The sequence below is a fragment of the Rutilus rutilus genome (genome assembly GCF_951802725.1).
Source record: "Rutilus rutilus genome assembly, chromosome: 15".
Taxonomy (NCBI): Eukaryota; Metazoa; Chordata; class Actinopteri; order Cypriniformes; family Leuciscidae; genus Rutilus; species Rutilus rutilus.
Genome location: NC_140220.1, coordinates 23401824 through 23422821, shown reverse-complemented (window position 1 = coordinate 23422821; position 20998 = coordinate 23401824). Strand labels below are relative to the sequence as shown.

Below are 20998 nucleotides of genomic sequence, written 5' to 3'. Positions count from 1 at the left end.
GCCACTAGTAGTAGATATATTCATACTGTTGGTGATAAATGTACTTTTTTTGTAACACATCATTTGAAGGTATTGAACATTCATTTTTTGTTGCCCTTTTCTTTTTGGACTGATTTTAAAATAGACATGACAACAAAATAAAAACATAAATAAACAAAACTCTTAATTTAGAACCTCTTGACATTTTACATTGTTTTCAAAACCCAATCTTTTCATTATTTTGGCAAAGTTCTATATTCACAAAACAAAAAACTAACTCAAATTAATTCCCCATATATTACCTTTTGCAATATATTGCCTATTTCACAATATGAGATCACAAAACAAAGCTTACAAAACATTTTTTTTAAAGCTTTTCAAAATCATGTAACTGCCCTAATAATACATAGAGCTTTTTATCCCAGTATTTTTTTTTGTTTTCAACATTTGTTCATTTTATATTTTAGTTGTTGTTATTATCCATTTTAACATACTCTGAACTGCACCACAACGTCTTATATTTGCCTTGTACTTGTATGCAATTGAACTAAAAGACTCCTAAGATGTGGGCAAGTTGTGTCACTGGGCCACTGTTTTATGGTGCTTTCATCGGGTTTAATTTTTAACTATACTGTGACGGATTAATAAACAGTAATAAAACCAAACACACTGAATAAAGACAGCAAAGTGTTTTATTTATAAATTCACAGTTTCTAATGGCACTACACCGATGTAGTTACAGTTTAAAAAAAAAAAAAGAAAAAAAAAAAAAATTCAAATACTGTGCAGTTCGTTCTCACAGACTATGAGATTTCATTTGGGCGCCACCTAGCGGACGTTTAAATAAATCAGGCATTAGCCACTAGAGGGCGCCATACTAAGAAAAGCCTGGTTCGAAAAAGCACTTGTACAAGGTGTGGAGTAAAAAAGAAGAAGAACAAGGCATGTGGAGTTCTCCAAAGTGCACAGGAGAGACACACGCTGGGATCTCTACTCACTGGGATACTGGAACAATTCAGCTCAAAATACTCATCAACATACACACTGGTTGAGAAAAACATCCATACATAAACACAAAATCCACAAGCATATATCAATTAGCATTCAAAAAATAAGGAGAAAGGTAGTAAAAGGTTTCAAAGTGGAGCATGTGTCATGGAAATCACACAGAGATGGTCCATCGTACGTCATCCCAATCTTTCCCTTTTATTGAAATCGTGACTTGAATTCGCAATCGAGGATAATTCACATTCTCCTAAACCCCCCAGTTTGATAAAAGGTCAATGACGGGATCATCTGCATGAAACAAAAACAATCACAATCTTAGACACCACATAAAGGACACAAGTGTGACACAGAGAAACTCCACTAGGAAGTCAAATGGTCTCTTGGGTGCATTAAAACAACTATGAAAGCAGCAAACACACACATACATACATAGAAAGTGTGAAAAGAGGGAGTGTGTGAGTAGAGAGGACGCTGGACACACATACAGATCATCTTTACATGTACATGACAAGCAGGACAGATCAGAGGGTTGCTTTGCTGGACATGCATTATATTCGCGCAGATACGAGAACTTGGGCATTCTTATGATTCACCTGGAATCCAGAAACTCAAAGCTCATCCGAACAGATCCAGCGGGAAAGAGCGAATCACAGCCAGATGGGTCAAACAGATGTCATGTACCACATCTCCATGATCACATTATGAGCATTAGAACAGATAAATCTGATATTTAATTTGATTTCAGAATTGATTTGGATGGAAAATAAATTCCTAAATCAAATACATTTGACAAAATAATATAAGTCATAATCGATCAGAGTCCAGCTTTCTCAAAAGAAAAGGAAAAAAAAAGGCAGTGTGCAAACTCTGGAGAAAAGGAAGATGTTGTCCGTACCACTTGTGTGTATGTGTAATAAATCTTGAGAGCTCTAACATGGAGGTTGGAGGGGCCACTGCAATATGTATGTCGATATGTCACATGACCGTAATCTCATAGAGCCTGGGTCACATTTAAATAAATAAATACATAAATAATTACCGCAAAAAAAAGAACAGAATGTCCCCTACAAACTCCCGTGTACATATAAAGTATGTGAACAAATTTTTTTTTATATAATTTCTGCATGTGTCTTTTATGACGGCTCTACTGAACATGAAGAAAATGAGCTGTAAACGTACTTGAAAAAGCTGGATACTGAGCATGAGACGCTGTGTGTGTGTGTGTGTGTGTGTGTGTGTGTGTGCACGTGTGTGTGCGAGAGAGAGAGGGTTCAGGCCCAGCCTGAACTCGTTGGTCACACTAGATGCTGAGAGAAACAGGCCATAATTTGGCTCTAAAAGAAGAAATGAAAACAGAATGACTGGATCTGTTCTTCATTCAGCTCTGTTCACTGGATTGAAGCCCTGTGCTAAGTGACATCACTGGTCCCACAAACCAACCACAGACAACGACTGGTGCAGAGTCACGCACACTCGCATGTACAAGAATTTCATTTCGAACGAAGGAGGAAAAGTGAGCAGAGCGTGAGCGTTAAAGGGACAGTGAAAGAGGTCATGTTAGTGTAAAGAAAGAGGTTGAACGATGCGGGGCCGACGGCATTGACAGGTCACATGGTCATGGTGATGCAACGCCACATCTACATGAGACATGAGAACATCAAGTCAAGACTCATTCATACTTGCGAATGTTTATCAGTCATAATATTCCCTAGAAGAAGAAAAAAAAAAAAAACTTAAAGGGAATAACGAAAACAATCCTGAATGGATAAAAAAAGGCACATAACCAAAGTTCTGTGAACCAGGATGTAGTGAAGATGGCGTCAGGTTCGCCACTGACAATAAAATCTCAAAACGACGGTGAGATGGAATAAGAAAAGGAAAGATGTCAACGTGAAAAACTCAAACTCGTCCCGTTACAGCTGTCCTTCCAAACGTGTCCTTTCCCTTCATAAGTTCCTCCAGCGCCGGCATGACGGTCACAGGAAGGGGCGAGTTCATCATCTCCTCCGGCTGCTGCTCCGCGTTCCTGGACCGCCGTCGTTTCAGAGACCTCTTCTCCATCTTGCTCTTGGTCAACGGAGGCGCCCCGTTGCAGAGGACGGGCTCGAGTCCGTTCATCATAGGGGCGCAGCCGAAAGACTCCTCAGACAGCGTAGAAGCGGAGCTCTCCTCTGACGCACAGTCTCTGGATGAGGTGGCGGACGCGAAGCCGTTGCACGTCGACGGCAGGAAGCGAAGAGAAGGAGATGATTCGCTGTTGCACCTGGGCTCTCCGTTAACAGCTGGCACTGAGGGGACGAGCGTCTCCACTCGGTCCCCTGCTTTTGTCTTGCAGCGTTTCTTCTGAAAGACACAAAAATAGAGAGATGATTTTAAGTCTAAAGGATGCATTCAGAGAGGTATTTAAACACCTAAAGCCGCTGTAACCGTCTTTGTGCTGAGCGAGTTTGAACACGGATGAACACTTCAACAGACACTAAGAATAGTAATCAAGAAATGACGGCACAGTAATACAATCACTATGACCATGTGATGATACTCATGAGAGCAAAGAACACAAGGGATCATTTGTGGAGAAGTTAAGGCCTGTTAACACCAAGACAATAAGCATCTTCATTTTTATGAACGGCTGGTAATATCTGTTCAGACCGACACAGAATTTTGCACAGAATTATGTTTTTTTTGTTGTTGTTTTTTTAACAGCAAGGTGTTTTAATGTCACACTGCAACAAAAATCTGGACAACCAATGAGATCCAGACTTTTGGTTTCATGACCAGAGCCGCTACGATTTCATAAAACTACAACTTGTAGTTCTCATGAAATATATGAGATCAAATAATTTCCTAAGCAACAATGAAGATAATTATTATCATTAAATAAAACCATAAAAAAAATAATTTGTAACTTGAAATAAATGTTAACTTAAAAAAAAAAAAAAAAAAAAACACTTACCAAGGTAACATTTCTCATTTCCAGTAAATACAAGCAGTCATTCTTTCTTTTTTTGGGCATCGGTCTGAACAGACATACAGTACAGAAAAAAACAAACAAAAAAACAGCAATATTGTGAAATATTCTTACAACTTAAAATAATGGTTTTCTATTTGAATATACTTTCAAATATAATTCTAATTTTCAACATAATTTCTCCGGTCTTCGTTGTCACATGATCCTCCAGAAATCCTTCTAATATGATTTATTATCAATGTTGGAAACAGTTGTGCTGCTTAATTTTTTTTTTTTTTATAACCTGTGATACTTTAAAAAGAACAGAATTTGTTCAAAATTTTAATCTTTTCTAACAATATAAATCTTTACCTATCAGATTTGATCAATTTAACACATCCTTGTTGAATAAAAGAATTAATAATTAAAAAAAAACTGACCCAAACCTTTTAAACAGTAGTGTATATTGTCACAAAAGGTTAATATTTTAAATAAAAGTTGTTATTTTTTTTACTTTTTATTCATCAATGAATCCTGAAAAAAGTGTCACAGGTTATAAAAAAATAAAAAAAATAAAATAAATCATCATCATATCCGAATGATTTCTGAAGTATCATTTGCCACTGAAGACTGGAGTAATGATGCTGAAAATTCAGCTTTTAATCACAGAAATAAATGATATTTTCAAGTATATTCAAATAGAAAACCATTATTTTAAACTGTAATAATATTTCAAAATATTACATATTACAATGCAGCCTTGGTGAGCTGTTTCCGAACTTTGAATTTTCATGTAGAACATTAATGTTGGTGTAAACATGCCTTTACTATCGGATCTGCCAGACCAGCCACACTAGAGCTCGTGTGTTTAGCTTTAGGGAACTAGTTAAACCTTGACTAATCCTTAATAGTGTTGTGAATTACTCATTCATTTATTAAACGGCTCAGTGTGGTTATTGACTAAATGAACTGATGTCCAATGTCCAACTCAAAATGAACCAAGGCACTTCAGGTTCATGAAAATGTAATCAGTGCAATTACTGATGTTTATTGGACAACATAAAAAGTGTGACATCAATCATCACTTCTGTTTCCTTTTTGTTTAGTAGAGTTTATTTTTGGTGTCAATGGAATGAGATTAGTCAAATGTAATCTGAATCAGAAAATGATTCCCATCCCTAATTCTCAGTCAGCAGAGAGACGGTTAACTTCACGGCCTTTCAGAGAGACTAACTGGGAAAAAGCTGCGTTCCAATCCAAAGCACTCACTGCTCTTCACATTTACTGTAGGATTTCTTAAGAAACATGTGATGTAATCATGGTTCTTATAGACTAAAAATACAACAGTAAAACTGGAGAAAACAAGAGCTGTGAGTGATTTTGAAACCCAGCTTCAGTCCCATTACTGTCATGAACACACAGCGGCCGAAACGAACTCCATACCTTTTTCTCTGGAGAAAACCTTAGAGGTTCTACAATGTACAAGTCATCAGGACCTACTAAACAGGGGAGAGAGGGGGCAGGTTAACGGAATGGTATGGCAAACAATAACACAAGCATGACAGCACTTGCAAGTAGTAGCTCGAGTCATACACTTCAAAGTATTTCCTCGCTGTTCTTGATGGCTGAAACTGTTCTTGAATTGTAATCCGCCCTGTCAAATCCTATTTCACTTGTTTCACCACCAACAAAGTCTGCATGTGGTAACCATGGCTGCAGCATTAATCGTTTGCATAATGCTGTCATTTGGACCCATTTAAAAGTCAAGTTTTGATTTGCATATCTGTATATACGATACTTAATAATCCACTAAATGTACCACATTTTCCTGTTGTTACTACTTGCAAATGTCCAATGTGCGCCAGCCAAAAGCATCATGTGCTAAAAATATCCAACCTCTGCCTTATGAACACAAACCAATGATGAGCTCACATGCTCCAACACGCACGCACACACACACACACACACACACACACACACACACACACACACGCTGCAGCAAAACGTGAGGAAAAATAGCAGGGACAAAAAGAAACAAGAAGGATAGGAAGGTTCTGGCATTTAAAGTATGGTTCGGTTTATCTGGCAGTGTTTGCACAGTTTTTAAACGTAAACACATTAGTTTCTATTAAATGTTCTTAATAAAGCTGTCATTTGACTACAGATTTTAATCAAATTAATAACAAAATGAAATTTTGCACAATGTAAATAGATATAAAGGCTATATGTACTGTATATAAACACGTATTCTCTCTCTCTATATATATAAAAATATTCAATAAATATAATTATATTTTTATATTTATTATTACATAATACATTTCAATAGTTTCAAATATCTCTATGTTGGTATTTATCAATATGAGAAAATAATTTAATATTTTGAGACATAATACATATACCTCCAATTTGTTCTTTTTTTTCTCACTTTTTAAAAAAATTATAAAAATCGCACTAAATTAAAACTTTTAATCAACAGTCATAGTTTTTGGCTTGTAAAAGAAAATGTTTACTGCTTAAGGGACGTATCTGATCGGCCGCCTCTGGCGGGACCAAACATGAGGCATGACTGTGCGGAACTAGTGACAGCTGGACTCAAAACTAGTTCAAGCTATTAAGTGTTCGGTATGGTATTTAATATAACAGACGTGATTCTTCTGAGAGCGGCAGCCAAAATGAGAGCACACAAAGTAAGCCACATGTTAAGTGGGAAGGCGTGATGTTAATGGGCGTCATCTGGGCTTCTCAAGCTGTGAGAAATGAACATGGTGGAATTGAGTCTGGCTTAAAAAGACAGAACCACAGCTGAGTGAAACAATGTGCGTTACATGAGAGAAGGGGAGGAGTAGAGAGAAAATAAAGAGTGCTCTGGCATCAGAACTCTCCTCAGCGTCAAAGGTGACTCTTACCTTCTGATGTAGGCAGCTGAAATGACTTAGAGCGAACGAGAGGGCAAGAAACTCTCCGTTTCAGACTCATATCATCATATGAGGAAAAACACCTGAGAATGAGAAATAGAAAAACGATTCACAAAGGTCCACTATGCAAGTGCCCAAATATAGACGTGAACGATTGGCCAATGCATTGCAAGCATGCAGGGTTGACGCAAAACTTTTAAATGGTAGTTTATGTTGATGCGTTATTGTAACATAGGGTTACTTTCAAACTTCTGCGCTATAAAACTAGATACACTACTATTCATGGTGCCAGCTATAAATCTGTCAACAGTTTACTTTACTTTAACTAGCTTACTCAGCAAGAATTCTCCACTCTTGTTAAAAAAAAAACTAATAAATCATCTTAAAAACAAGTAATATTAGTTTGAATCAACTCATAACAGCAGTTGACGTGAAAGAAAACTGACCACAGGAGATGACAGTAATGGCCTCTACAGAGCTCCTTGCAGTAACACAATGCATTGTGCTCTTGCATTGCGTTATGTATTGCATTCGGACACATTTGGTGTGTGTTATACCTCTTAGGGCTGGGGTAGTGGTTGCTCATGGGAATTGCTGAGCTGGTGTTGTGAGTGGGTGAGCTCCTGCAGCACTGCGTACAGAGCAGCAATCCCAGCGTCAGACACAGGATCAGAGATAACACCAAGTAACTCTGTCTGTCAGAAACCTGCAACACACAGTGTACAACAGGCTTTAAATATTGATATACATAACTGGGTGGGCCATGATATGACTCATTAGATTGGGAAGGAATTATATAAGGTTTGTAGACCTCTCGCTGTAGCTGAGCAACGGTGGCAGAAAGGTTCAGCATGATCTTGGTGGCATTCTCCAGCTGGCTCTGTAACATCTGTATAGATTCGGTCTGTTTCAGGTCCTAAACACATACAGATGTAAACGGTTATCCACATGTTTTACACGTAAAAAATGCTATAATGGGGCCCAATTGTAATTCCAAATTGCGGGTCGCAAGATACCTGAACAAGTAAGTCACTTAAAAATGTATCAGCGGCATTTAACTAGGTGCAAAATATAAGTGGCATTGTGAAACAAATGGCATCTCTTTTCTGAGACGGAAAGTGTCATAAATGTTTTGTTTTAATTTGAAACAGTCTTTAATCAGTCTTTTAATTTTTTCAATTAGTTGGATAAATAACATAGTACAAGAGAAAAAAAGAATCCAGTAAATAAAAGCATAATCATATTTTGTGATTTGTATTGACATACTAACTTTAGTTCAAAAGTTTGGGGTCAGAAAATAGAAATTTTAAGAAATGAATACTTTTTATAACATTAATAATATTAATAAATGTTTCTTGAGCATCAAATCTGCATATTTGAATGATTTCTGAAGGATCATATGACACTGAATACTGGAGTAGTGATGCTAAAAAAATTCAGCTTTGCATAACAGGAATAAATTACATTTTAAAATATATTAAAATAGAAAACAGTTTTTACATTTTAATATTTCACAATATTACTGGTTTTACTGTATTTCTGATCAAATAAGTGCAGCCTTGGTCAACATAAGAGACTTATTTTAAAATCGTACAGACCCCAAATGTTTGGATGGTACTTTTCTATTAAAATAGGATATTTTATTTAACAGTATCAAAATAATCTTTGGAGTCCCTGTATATTCCAGTTGCCTGCGTCAGTTTAAACTGCTAATGTTCGGTGTGACTGACCTGCTCTTCTGCAATTCTGGAGGTGTTCTGCAGTTTGATGATGGTCTTGTTGAAAGCCCGCTGCATCTCCTCCATCTGTTTGCGATACCTGAGTGACAGCAGAACAGAATAATAAGAACATGTTTCCCACTATCATCATTTTAAGTTTGGCAGCGTGTGTGTGTACCTCTGGCTAAGCTCCTCCAGGTATCTGCTGCTGAGGGACATGTTCATCTCCAGTGCTTTAATTCTGTTATTCAATCTCATGAACACTGATTCCTTCTGGTTAGACCCATGCACCTGATTCCCATTTCCATTCCCATGTCCCATTTCCACCGAATGCTGCTGCTCTGCATAAAAGTCTCCGGCGGTGCGGTGCGGGAGCAGAATGTCATCTACCGTCTCCTCTTGTTGAGACAGAAGGGTTTCGGAAAGCTCGGGTTGGGAGGCCACAGCACTGTGGTGAGGGTCTTCAACCCCTGTGGCCCTGCCGTTATCTGAGGCCTCTGGAAGTGGGATGGGAAGTTCGGTAGGAGGCGGGATGTCAGCGGGGCGGGTGTGGGTAAGCAAAGGCTGAACTGTCTGCTCTTTGGTGGGGACGGGGAGCTCCAGTATGGGAGGGTCCGTCTCTGGGCTGCTGGTTTCAGTGGTGGTGGAGGAGAGTATAGATGAGGTGGGAGACTGGACACTACTGCAGATGCTCACGCTAGCGCGGGTCTCTGGGATGTCCACCAGGTACTGCGGACGCTGGTCCACGGGCTGACCCACAGGAAGGGACTCGGGAATGTTTTGGGTGGGGGTGTCGGAGAAGCTATGTGGGGGAAGAGTGGAGGTGCGGCTGGGCTCCAAGATGATGGTCTCAGGTGGGAGCTCCTGCTCGCTCACTGCAGATTCCCCACTGGAGGACTGAGGCGGAACAGACACTGTTTCAGTGGGGGAAATCCTTTCGGTTTGTGTCTGAGAGGGTCGCTCTGCTTCTGGAAGTTTTTCAGAGGGCGCAGGGGGCTCTTGGGTTGGGGTGGTGGCAGAGAGGGACTGCTGAGGGGCAGTTTGAGTGTCTGTGTCAGTGTGTGTGTGCTGTGTTTTGTGGCGGCGGTCTCTACGCTGACGCTGTAGTGCTAAAGCTGCCGAACAGTAGCAGTAGAAGTGTTCGTGCAAAGACGCCAAGCAGGACAAAGTCGAGAGGTGGCCGCAATATGTGGCGCTCTCTGTCTCCCATAATTCCACTAGTCTTTTCTCCTCCTCTTGCTCCTCCTCCAGCAGGGTCACCGTTGGCTGGGTGACCTCTTCATCCTCCTCGATGAGGATGACGATACGGCTCTCCTCAGGGGGAGGTTCTGAAGGAGCATCAGGAACAGGATCCTCTGAGTTCTCCTTCACTAGAGTGGGATCCAACTCAAGAATATCCAGCCTGAGGGTACAAAGAGCCAGAATGTTTTTACTCAAATCGCTTGTTTAATTTCATCCAATTAGGGCTGGGCGATATGGGCAAAAAAAAATATCACGATAATTTTTTTTATATCAGTCGATATCGATAATTATCACGATAAAAGTCAAATCTTTATTTCTTTCAAGTTTAAAGGCAGATTTTTGCTCGGAAAAGACTTCTGCGCAGTGTTTCTCCTGTTTGTCAGCGCTGTTTCATCTGCCTTTAAAACTGGTTTAAATCACTGAGACATTCGGTGTTCGTGGCTGAATTCAAGCGCTTCTCACTGGATCTCGTGACGAGAGCGATCAGAGTAAACGCATCTGCTCTAGTGAGCAGGTCCGTGTGGCGCGCGGTTCAAATGAGTTTCGTTCCGCTTTTGGCGCATAAACATGATCGAACTCTTGATATCGTTTTATCGAGAAAAATTATATCGCGATAATTATCGTTATCGTTTTATCGCCCAGCCCAACATCCAATGTTGCACAATGTTTGTTTCTTAGTTATGAGCACAACCACACAGAATCTGAGCACAGTGAACTTTTTTTTTTCTTCCAAGGAATAATTCGCCCAAAGATGAAAATTCCTAGCCTAGATATCTAGACGCACCCTAGCGGCAGCAAAATGTATTTTGCAGCCAGGGCAGTCTAGCAACTCTCCATAGACTTTCGAGCTGCAAAAACCTAAATTGGGTCAGGCCAATCACGTCGCGTATAGAGTATGCGGGGCGGGCTTAACATATGACGACAGAGTTGCGACGGTTCCCTGGCTGCTACTTGAAAACAAAGAATGACGGCTGCTCATCGGCTTTGGCCGCGACTCTGGAGGACTTGGAGTTAAGTTTTTCTTTGAGAAAAGAGCAAAGAACAGCACTTAAGTCATTCTTAAAAAAGGAAGATGTGTTCGTAGTTTTGCCAGCCAGATATGGCAAAAGTTGAATCTATCAACTAGCTCCGCTGTTGGGAAAACGCTCTGGTTGGTTGAAGCGCTGTCCTATTGCGTGTAGAGGGAATTTGAAAGACAGCCGTTTATCCCGCCCCTCGGATTGAGCGTGTCTATGGTGAGTTGCCAGACCTAACATATTGATGTAGAAAATGCTAGAAAATTCCATCATTTGATCAGAAGAAAGAAAATCATACCAGATTATAAATACATTACTAACTGTGGAACACAAAAGAAGAAATTCTGTAACATTGACCAGGAATCGCAATGATAGGGGACAAAAGCTGTAAAGCTTGAAAAAAATAAGAATAAAAGCTAGGGTTGTTGTTAATTAAACTATTTAAAATCGATTTCGGTAATAAAGGTGAAAAGAAACATAAATACTTGATGAAAAAACTAACTTAAATGTAAATTAAAAAACTAACTTAAATGTAAATTAAAAATATTTTAGTACAATTACTAAAATTATATAGAATAAAATCTATATAGAAAGATTTAAAAATAAATAAATGGTAATAAAATGACAAAAGCAGCAAACAAACAAAATTACTGAAACTTAAACTAAAATTGAAACTTTAAAATATAAAAATAAAAGCCAATTCAAAATATTATTAAGTGCAATAGTATATAAAAATACTACAGTAACACTGGCAATAGAACAATAAATATAATATATATCTATTCACCTTGTGTGCTCTATTCCAAGTATTATGAAGTACTATGAAAAACTTGTGAGAAACAGACCGAAATTTGTCCACATTCACTGAAAATATAATTACTATAAATATTAATAAAAAAACTTGATGTACTAATGATGTTTACTCAAGTGAGTAGCTAGCTGTTGCAACCAGATCAACTGAACATTGACAAGATTTGACTTTCGAGAAATGATTCTTTTAACCCTAATCAAACATTGCTATTTCTATCCTGAAAGTGCCAAGTAGAGCAAGATTTTCAAAAAAGCGTTAGTTGGGTTTGAAAAGGGTGAGTAAAAGGGTACAGAACTAAAAAATGTCTGTGAATTCAATTTGATTATGCTTTCAGCTACCAACAAGATTGCAGTATCCCAAACTCCATTTAGCAGATTGAGTCTGGGCCTGATTATGAGGCAGCTACAGTTCATTAGAGTTTTATAAGCTTGAACTGTATTAGAAAAAGGACTCAGTGGTTGACTTGGTATGTGTGCAAACATTTCAAACCAGTTTGTGCTGGAATACGCTGACTAGGGGTGTGTAAGAGAGAGAGAGCGAGAGAGCGAGAGAAAGTGAGCGTGTGTGAATGAGACTCACGTAGCGGGCTGTTCAGTGGGGGTGGGATCTGGCTTGAGTGTGGTTTCTGTTGACTCCTGGGTGACGTTTTCTGTCCCAGAGGAAACGTTTCCTGAGCGAGATGAGAGAAAGAGACAGATTTTGACAGTGAGAAAAGGAAAAGGAGAATGTGAACATCCACACTGCCCAACCTCAACACAAAGAGGGCCATTGTTCAGAGAAAAGTACCCAAGATTAAACACACAAATACAAATGTGCCCTTAATTAAAAACAGGTGATGATCTCTGAAAGTTTGAAATTATATAATGCTTGGCATGGATTAAACGTATCTGGAACAACAAGGACATCTAAAAGAAAACACGCCAGAGACAGCTTTGGAATAGCAGGCATTTTATGAATTCTTGTCAATCCTTATAAAGAATTGGTAAGATTACCGTATCTAGAAAATTTGTGTAAAAAACATTGTTACTTTCTAACATGTAAGTTTATATATAAAAAAAACAACTCTGACATATGCTACAAAGGGTGTCGAAACCATCTAGCCTGGCTCATGAATATTAATTAGGTGATGTAATATTCGCCCAGTAGTTATAACTAATTTGCTGAAAGCCAGGGATGCTAATCATATTTAGATTATGTTGTTTTATGTAGCTGAAAACATATGTGTGTGTGCTGCAATGCAGGCAAGCAAAACAAAGCTCTTATGAGGATCACTGACCAGAAAGTAACTTCTAAATTGTAATGGTTGCGATGCACATGGATGCCAAATTATTCAGGGAACTTTTTCTGAAAAGACTAAACCTGCCGGCATGTGTAAGTAAAAGTCCATTCATTGGTATAAATTTGGTCAGGTGAATAAATTGCGTACATCTTATTTGCTGCTGTCAATAAATCGTATTATGTATTATATTGGCTATCAGGTATTGGTATTGGCTTTTTAAAAACTCAAGTACGATCTAACAGTTAAAAAAAAACAGCCCATAGCGTGCTTTCCTTTTACAAATTTAGTATAAACTTTCAGCCATCCACTCGACTGTAATCTCTCAAGGGACATTGTAAAAATATCTCGTAAAACAGTCTTTTCTCTTTTAGACGGTTTATGGTCATGATACAGCGCAGCAGAGTGTTTTTTAACTTCACTTCTGCATTTAGGAAAGCCACATGCGTGTTTGAACAGCATTTTGTAGCAGCTCTCTCTGGGCACCCACATACACACACACACACACCCTGGGAGAGTCTGATGCTGGCAAGCGCAGCTACAGAAGCCATCAAAGACGTGCTTTCACTGCCAGGCCTCACAGTTTCAGCACTGTTGGCATGGTGACAGCCCTCACCAGTCACAAACAGCTGCCAAGCAAAGAGGAGCAAATAAGTGCAGTAATTTCTCCCGACAAACTCAGGACAGGGCATTTTTACTAGCCAAGCGCAAGGCAGAGATCAGGGCCGTACCTTCCATTTCAGCTCCGTCCTCCAGCTCTGGTTTCCCTCCTAGCACATTTGCTGCAATGTTGTTTACCATGTTCAGGATGGCGTCTAAAAAGAAAACCAATCCAGAGAAAAATAACTAAAAATATAACATTTATATGTATGCAACAGGGGCAGCACACACACACTGAATGTTATTCTGCATTCAGAAAAGCAAAATAAAGCTCTTAAAATCTAATGCTAATCGCCCAAAGGTGATGAACTTTTGAATTATTGAGAAAGGAGGAAGTCTGCATGTCAGTATGTTTATTGTGAGGTAGAACATGTCAATGTATTATTTTGGTTATAATGTCATTTGGTCTTATTATTATTATCAATAAATTGTGTTGTGTATAATATTTACTGATAAATGAGTGCTCCGCTTAGCTCCGGGACTAGCAAAGCACTGTGCATGTGCACCAATCATCTAAGATCAGTTTTTAGTAAATCACACATTATAATGTTAATTGAATGAACGAGTTACTGCTGTCATGAGAACATTAACCGCATTAAACATTTAATGAATTGCATGTGCTAGTGTTATTTATACTATTACAGTATTTATTCATTTTTTGAATTAGATTAGTTTTTAATTTTGTAACTATGTGCTTTTGTCATTTCTTCATTTCTATTTAGCTATCCTCTATTTCTATTTTCAGTTAAAATAAAAGAACTTCAACTGAAACTTTTTATTTCAGCTAGTGGCCAAGAAAACATTTCTTATTTTCTAAGTTTTAATTCTAAGTATCTAAGTGTCTAATTTTCTAATATTCATATTTTATTTCAGCTTATTTTCATTTAACGAAAACTTATTTTTAATATTTTTAGTTAACAACTTTGACCTAAAAAATATACATCTAAACGTTTAATTTACATACTGCTCCATGCTAAGCCAATTAAACAGGAAACTGGTTCATCAAGTAAGTGTGTGTGTGTGTGTGTGTGTGTGTGCTTGGAAGAAAGGAGGAGCAATTTTTGACAAGACAAACTCTATTGGATGAAAACACAAGTTTTACAAGAACTTGGAACTGAGGCAGGGGGCAGACAATTTCCTTGAATGCTAAAGTTAGAACAGGTTTAGAAGCTTTGAGTAAACTGGAATATGATCAACTGGGATTGATGTGAGGAAAGTGGCATCCTCACATGTTTCAACAATTATTGTGTCAATATTTTTAACCACTTCTGGTCATAGTATAGCTTTGGTTAATTTAAATCAGTTTTTCTCAACCGATTGGAGTGTGTAGTCAAATAAACGAGACTTAGTTTGAAAGATATGTGTGGAAGCTGTTGACTCTTCATTCAGACGCAGTTTTTTTAAGTCCCTGACAAAAACATGTTGCCCTGATTCAGCGTCTATGGTCAGGTGACATGCTGTCAGGCTATATGTCAGTGTCATTATTCTGGTGTTTTTTTCATAACTTTCGTAAACATCCCTCACATCAGATCGAACTTTGCTGTCCTGTCAGACATTATACTGTGATCTTCAATTGTGTGCACAAGTACGGCGGCGCGCGCTGTATATCACTTCACTATAAAGAGCTAATGAAATTAAGAGCATGCAATGTCGTAGTTACATTGTCAATTAGTAAGTCATTAAATTATCAAAGAGTACCAATAAATTACGCAACTGGTACGTTGTGTGTTAGCTGGGAAGGATTCGTATGCAGGTATGATGTTCAATCTGTTCATCAGGATTAGTGTCCATATGTTTTATTAACAGTTCATGTTAGTATTGTGTAACTATTTTTGATGACTGTGGCGGCTCAAGAAAAAATAGTTTGGGACTGCTATTTAATAGCCTTAACACTATTCATCAGTGTTAGTGATACAATGCATTCATTGACGTCTTTTCTGAGTCGATCTCATTTGATTCATTTGGATTTTGAGACTTTAAACATTTCACAACCCACACACAAACAACTACAAATGAATAGGCCTGGTGCTAATTATTAATGTGTGCACAACTACCCATCTTCTTGACAAATTCACAAATGTGCGTCACTACATTTAAACTAATACAATACAACTTGTGTGTGCAAAATCAAAAATGAATGAATGTGCAGCATTTTGTACAAAATAGAGACATAGTTGTTAATCCAAAATCTCGATTTTGTATTAATGTAGGTCAGAATTTGTGCATGCAACAAGTAAGATGTGTATTTGTGGATGAGGTGACACGCGTGCATTCATTGACTCGTTTCTGAGTCAATCCTATTTGATTCATTTGGATCTTGAGACTTTCATTTCGCCGGTTTCGCCTTGCACGATCCACACACAGATGTCTGAGAAAACCTGTTACCACTAGATGGCAGTATTCTGCTAAAACAGACAATGGCAGCGTAATCAAGCGTTCTTCTAGCCTGGCTAACGTCAGACCTCGTGATCTGGGAACCACATGTTCATTTTCTCGTATTTGCGGCGTGGTTTACGAATGCCCAGAACTGTTTATTGGGCGCTACGAATGTCTATCAAATGCGCCTGTACGTAGCTCATAGCCAATCGTTTCAATTATACCAGATGACGTATGTAGAGTGACAGAAATTCGACGAGGAAGACGACAAAATAAACTTGCGTTCTAAACTACTTAGAACACTATCTAAGGCTGCATCGAAAGGTAACTTCACGTCTGATGCCATGTTGGATCCATAGATATAAACAAACTGCTTCGGTGTGTCGCATAGACGTCGTCATTGTCTTGCTGCTCCCTCCCCGTTCTGTGATTGGTTCCCTTTTTGAGGGGAAAATCTGGTCCATGGTGTCCAGGCTGCCTAGCAGCGTGAATAAAATCACGCTGCGCGCAAGGCAGCATGGGGAAACCCAGGCTAGCGTTCTTCCCCATTTAAGATGCTTAATGAGAGTGATATTGAAGCACCAAATTTAGTACACAATATAGGTCTACCTTATTAATAAAGCATACTTTATAGAGGCAAACAGATTATGAACAACACCCACAGAAAACCATTATAAAAAGCTTAACGTGCAATAGTTCACGTGTTCACGTGTACATGCATGTTCAATAAGGTGTATTGGCTACTGAGTTTAAATATCACCGTCTTACTGCATTGACGTTAAGCTTTTTCTTTATAATATGCTCTATGGGAGGAAAACTATATAGCCTACAGACAAGAGCCTATATGAACGCGACGCGCGCCATTGCATGCACAAATTCTGGCCTACATTAATACAAAATCGAGGTTTTGTATTAACAACTATGTCTCTATTTGTTCAAAATGCTGCACATTCATGTGATTTTGGATTTTGCGCACACAAGTTATATTGTATTAGTTTAAATGTAGTGACGCACATTTGTGAATTTGTCAAATAGATAGGTAGTTGTGCATACATTAATAATTACCACTAGGCCTATTCATTTGTAGCTGTTTGTGTGTGGGTTGTGAAATGCTTAAAAACAGCGAAAAGAAAGTCTCAAAATCCAAATAAATCAAATGAGATCGACTCAGAAAAGACGTGAATACACGCGTGTCACCTGATCCACACATGCACATAATTTTTGTTGCATGCGCAAATTATGATACACTAATACAAAGGAAAACATTTGTATTCAGAAAAAATGTCTCTATTTGTACAAATTGCTTCACATTCATTCAATTTTGAATTTTGCACACGCAAGTTGAAAGGCATGGATAAAACATTTCTGCAACATGTATCAAGTTCATTGATAAGTGTGCTTGCACGTGTTAATCATTTTGATACTATATTCATCCCATAGTATTTGTGTGTGCCAACCATTTTTGAGAAATAAATTAGCTGAGTTTAATGACCATGGGAAAATGTGGGTCCCATGGCCAAACCAGCTGAGAACCACTGCTTCACTGAATCACTACATGTGGGCACCTATTGATATATATATTCATGAAATCAAAAGCACTAGGAGAATATGGAGGAACAGGTCATACTTGTGGCAGAGCCCAGCAGATTCTTTGATGCCTTGTCCTCTGACGGCATGTAGCCGGGTGGGTAATCTGCAAAAAAGAAATCTGGAATTAAGGCAACAGCATTAGTCAATGGACACACAGAACAACTGGGAAAGAAAAAACAGACAAATATAGTCTTCTGCCTAATTTAAATAATTAAATTCTGCCGTACAGTAGTGCATCTTACAGAATGAAAGTATTATTTACTATTCTATTACAGGACAAACGTTATGCCAAATTCAATAAATGTCAATGTATTGAAGTTTAAGCATCTCGTCGCACTGCTTGTTCAGTACTGTACACATTTGTCACCCATGTCATTTATCAAAATTTGCACTTATGTTTTCTGTGAGCAAGAATTCAGAGAAATTATCTCACCATAGTCTTCATCCAGATACTCGGTTCTCTCTGAGGTGTACTGAGAGTCGGCTATCTCGTCATACTCTTCCACCATACTGGTGCCAAACACCCTGATATACACAATGATACACAAAAGAAACACAAAGATCAGATACTTGGAAGTCTAACAATGAAAAATAGGATAAAAACAGCATAGGAGGGGAGTCGTAAACACTTAATTTATAAAAATTACAAAGTGTTCCTGTATTATCATAAAGAACACAGCCTCAGTACAGATAAGAGAAAGTCAGGCCTCAAAACGAGAAATATTAACGTAAAGCCCACTGTAATCATCAGCACAACTTATCTCTGCCTTCTACAAAACAACTGTAATCACTCTGCCCTTTGCCCAGGTTAGTGGGGGTCTTTAAAGCCATGTTTTATTTCCTGTGCTATTCTACATGCAGAGGATGTAATTGCAGTGGAAGAAAAATAAAGACAGATATTCAGTGAAATGACCAGTCTCAGAAAATAGGGAAGTAGGAATTTGGAATAAAAGTTATGCTGTAGATTTGTACGCACCCACAAGGGTTGCCACATGATCTGTATCATGTGGCTTGTAAAATAACACCATTATCAGAAAGTAGCTTCAGTTAAGCTCAGAACTCGAACAAAAATGTTAGTACAAGTACAGAACGAGGTCATTTAGAAAGGACTTTTATTTTTTCCTTTCTATCTGGCCGTAGAGTTTTGCTTGGGCTCTCACAGTATATACAGTCATTTTCTTTCATTTTCAGTAGCAGAGTATGTCTCTCATAGAGTGCAGCCAGACCAGCCCCTTTATGGGCCTCCAACCAAGACTAAATCTCCTGCCAATGCAAACGGACCTGAGAGGAGCCCGAAGCAAAACAGAGATCTACTCAACTCAAGAACTTTGCCTTTTAAAACCCTTATAAAGCCATGTGTCCTTTCTTAGAGTCAATGAAATTTAAAGGCCAATGGAAGTACAGGTTCGTAAAATCAGAATCGACCTGTTTCTCAATACAAAATACCGCTGCTGCGCAGGATGCTTGGGTTAGAGAAATGGTTTGACTGTTATCAAGTCGCTTTCTTAAAATTCCAGGAAACCAACTTAATATTTTTCTATCAAAACAAAGAAAAAAATGTCACATGACACATACCAAAAAATTCCCCACACACACACAATCTTACATGCAAGTACGCAAACACTGTGAGCCTGTTGTACATATACTACTGTTCAAAAGTATTATGAATGAAATTAATACTTTTATTCAGCAAAAACACTTTTTAAATTTATCAAAAGTGACACTGAATACATTTATAATAATACAAAAGATGTCCAGTTTAAATGCTGTTCTTAAACCTTTCTATTAGGGGTGTGACGATACACTTAGCTCACAAGATGATACACAATACACAGTACTGGAATTAATTCACATTAATTCAACACACCTGATCAGGCTGAGTGGACAGAAGTGCTCAGAGCCGAAATGGGACAGCAGCTCAACCTACAAAAAAATATAAAAAGACAAGCACGCTCAAACATGGTCATGAAACAAAACCAAACTTCAGTTCAACTTACTGAATCTAACATTGTCCAATGTCCCAATAACGTCCAACAAAATATGAAGTGCTAAAGAATTTGCAAAGCACGATTTTTCCCTTGTAAGTGTGAGAAAAGATGTGTATTTGTGTTTAAGAAATTGTCACTGTCATGCATTACTCTACGTGAGTCCTGCCACCCAAAGCAGCACTGACAGGATCTAAGAGAAAAGAACGCTAACCTTGATGTATTTGATGAACATCTGATGCAGGAGAAGACAGGAGAGAGCGGAAACAAAGAAAAACAGAGAGGAAGATCAGTTTAAAAGACTTGATTCATGCTGTAGCAAGTCGAGCATTTTGAACTGTTCTTGTTTGTTCTGCTTTCATAACTTGAGCAGCGGTACCAATCGCAGGAGAGAGGGCTGGCTGAGAGAAAGACTGCAATTAGGACCACAAAGTGGGAAAAAGAGCAGAGGACAACAAGTAAACGAAAAAAACAAAAAGGAAAACATTCAAATAATAAACTACACAAGAGTCGAGCAGAACATGACAGAACAGGTTTAGGGCAGCTCAATAATGACAAAGCATCATGGGATTTTACTCTTAGATCACTGGTACTTCTTGACATGTTACAGCAGATAATTATATGATCATCCAAGAGCATAAATCAGATTGAGTGAAAAGAAAAATAAAGATTAAAACTAAACAGCAAAGCACAGCAGTAAGCAAGAGGCAAAGTTAGGAACCCTGGAGTTCATAATTTTTTTTTTTTTAAAGCATAAAAATTAGGGATGAATCTGTATCCCAGCTTTGTTTAATTAAATGCTTTGTATACGCCATACACACACGCGCACGCGCACGCACACGCACACGCACACAGTGTACTGGACTGTTTACCCCAACTGAATCTGCACATTTCTTTTGCCTTTTAGCAAAGAAAATCTTAGCATGCTCTTAAGTATTTATACACTGACAAAGACACACCGACCTTAAATGCAAATCTACAACAAGTCATGAATGTGTATTCAGCATCGTGTAACAACCCAGATTTGATCTGAACAGTACAGTCATGAGACTAAGGCCTGAGGGAAGGGCACGACTTCTCTCAAATGACTAAACTGTCCCCCCTTGCTCTGCCTCTTATTCAGTCACCTTAAAAACACACTTTGTCCATGTTATTTAGATCATAGGTGAAATAACAATCATGTGTGTGATCCATTTAAAGATGTTCATGATTCAAATGTTACAGTATCACATCAGTACACAGACCTGTGACTTCATGCTTTATTCTATTTATTAAATAAATAGTTTCATAATTTTTATCTTAAATGTGTTACTTATAGAAAAATAGGATTCACTTTTCTCATCCTTCCCATTAAGTGTTTAGACATAACTAACTAAAAGCAGATGTGCTACCAACTTAACTACATTTATCAGGAACGTGACGATACCTCAGACTCTGTTGCTCAACACTGTACTGTGGGCAGAGCCTTGCAA

At 38.2% G+C, this 20998-nt stretch overlaps 1 protein-coding gene across 5 annotated transcripts in view; it reads right to left on the bottom strand.

Annotated features, from left to right (window-relative positions):
* Positions 1-653: 653 nt before the first annotated feature.
* suco (SUN domain containing ossification factor) overlaps positions 654-20998 on the bottom strand; it is a 52163-nt gene continuing 31818 nt past the window's right edge. For 4 of the 5 annotated variants that reach the window (XM_084432051.1, XM_084432053.1, XM_084432050.1 and 1 more), the window contains 13 exons: positions 19741-19761; positions 19409-19464; positions 17975-18066; positions 17579-17644; positions 13647-13730; positions 12219-12309; positions 8749-9972; positions 8583-8670; positions 7664-7768; positions 7410-7558; positions 6844-6935; positions 5378-5433; positions 654-3330 (listed from right to left, as the gene is read on the bottom strand). In XM_084432051.1, coding sequence (XP_084288177.1) covers positions 2887-3330; positions 5378-5433; positions 6844-6935; positions 7410-7558; positions 7664-7768; positions 8583-8670; positions 8749-9972; positions 12219-12309; positions 13647-13730; positions 17579-17644; positions 17975-18066; positions 19409-19464; positions 19741-19761 — 2568 coding nt within the window. In that variant the 3' untranslated portion in view covers positions 654-2886. The remainder of the gene's footprint in view (positions 3331-5377; positions 5434-6843; positions 6936-7409; positions 7559-7663; positions 7769-8582; positions 8671-8748; positions 9973-12218; positions 12310-13646; positions 13731-17578; positions 17645-17974; positions 18067-19408; positions 19465-19740; positions 19762-20998) is intronic. The other variant, XM_084432052.1, reaches the window with a different exon arrangement.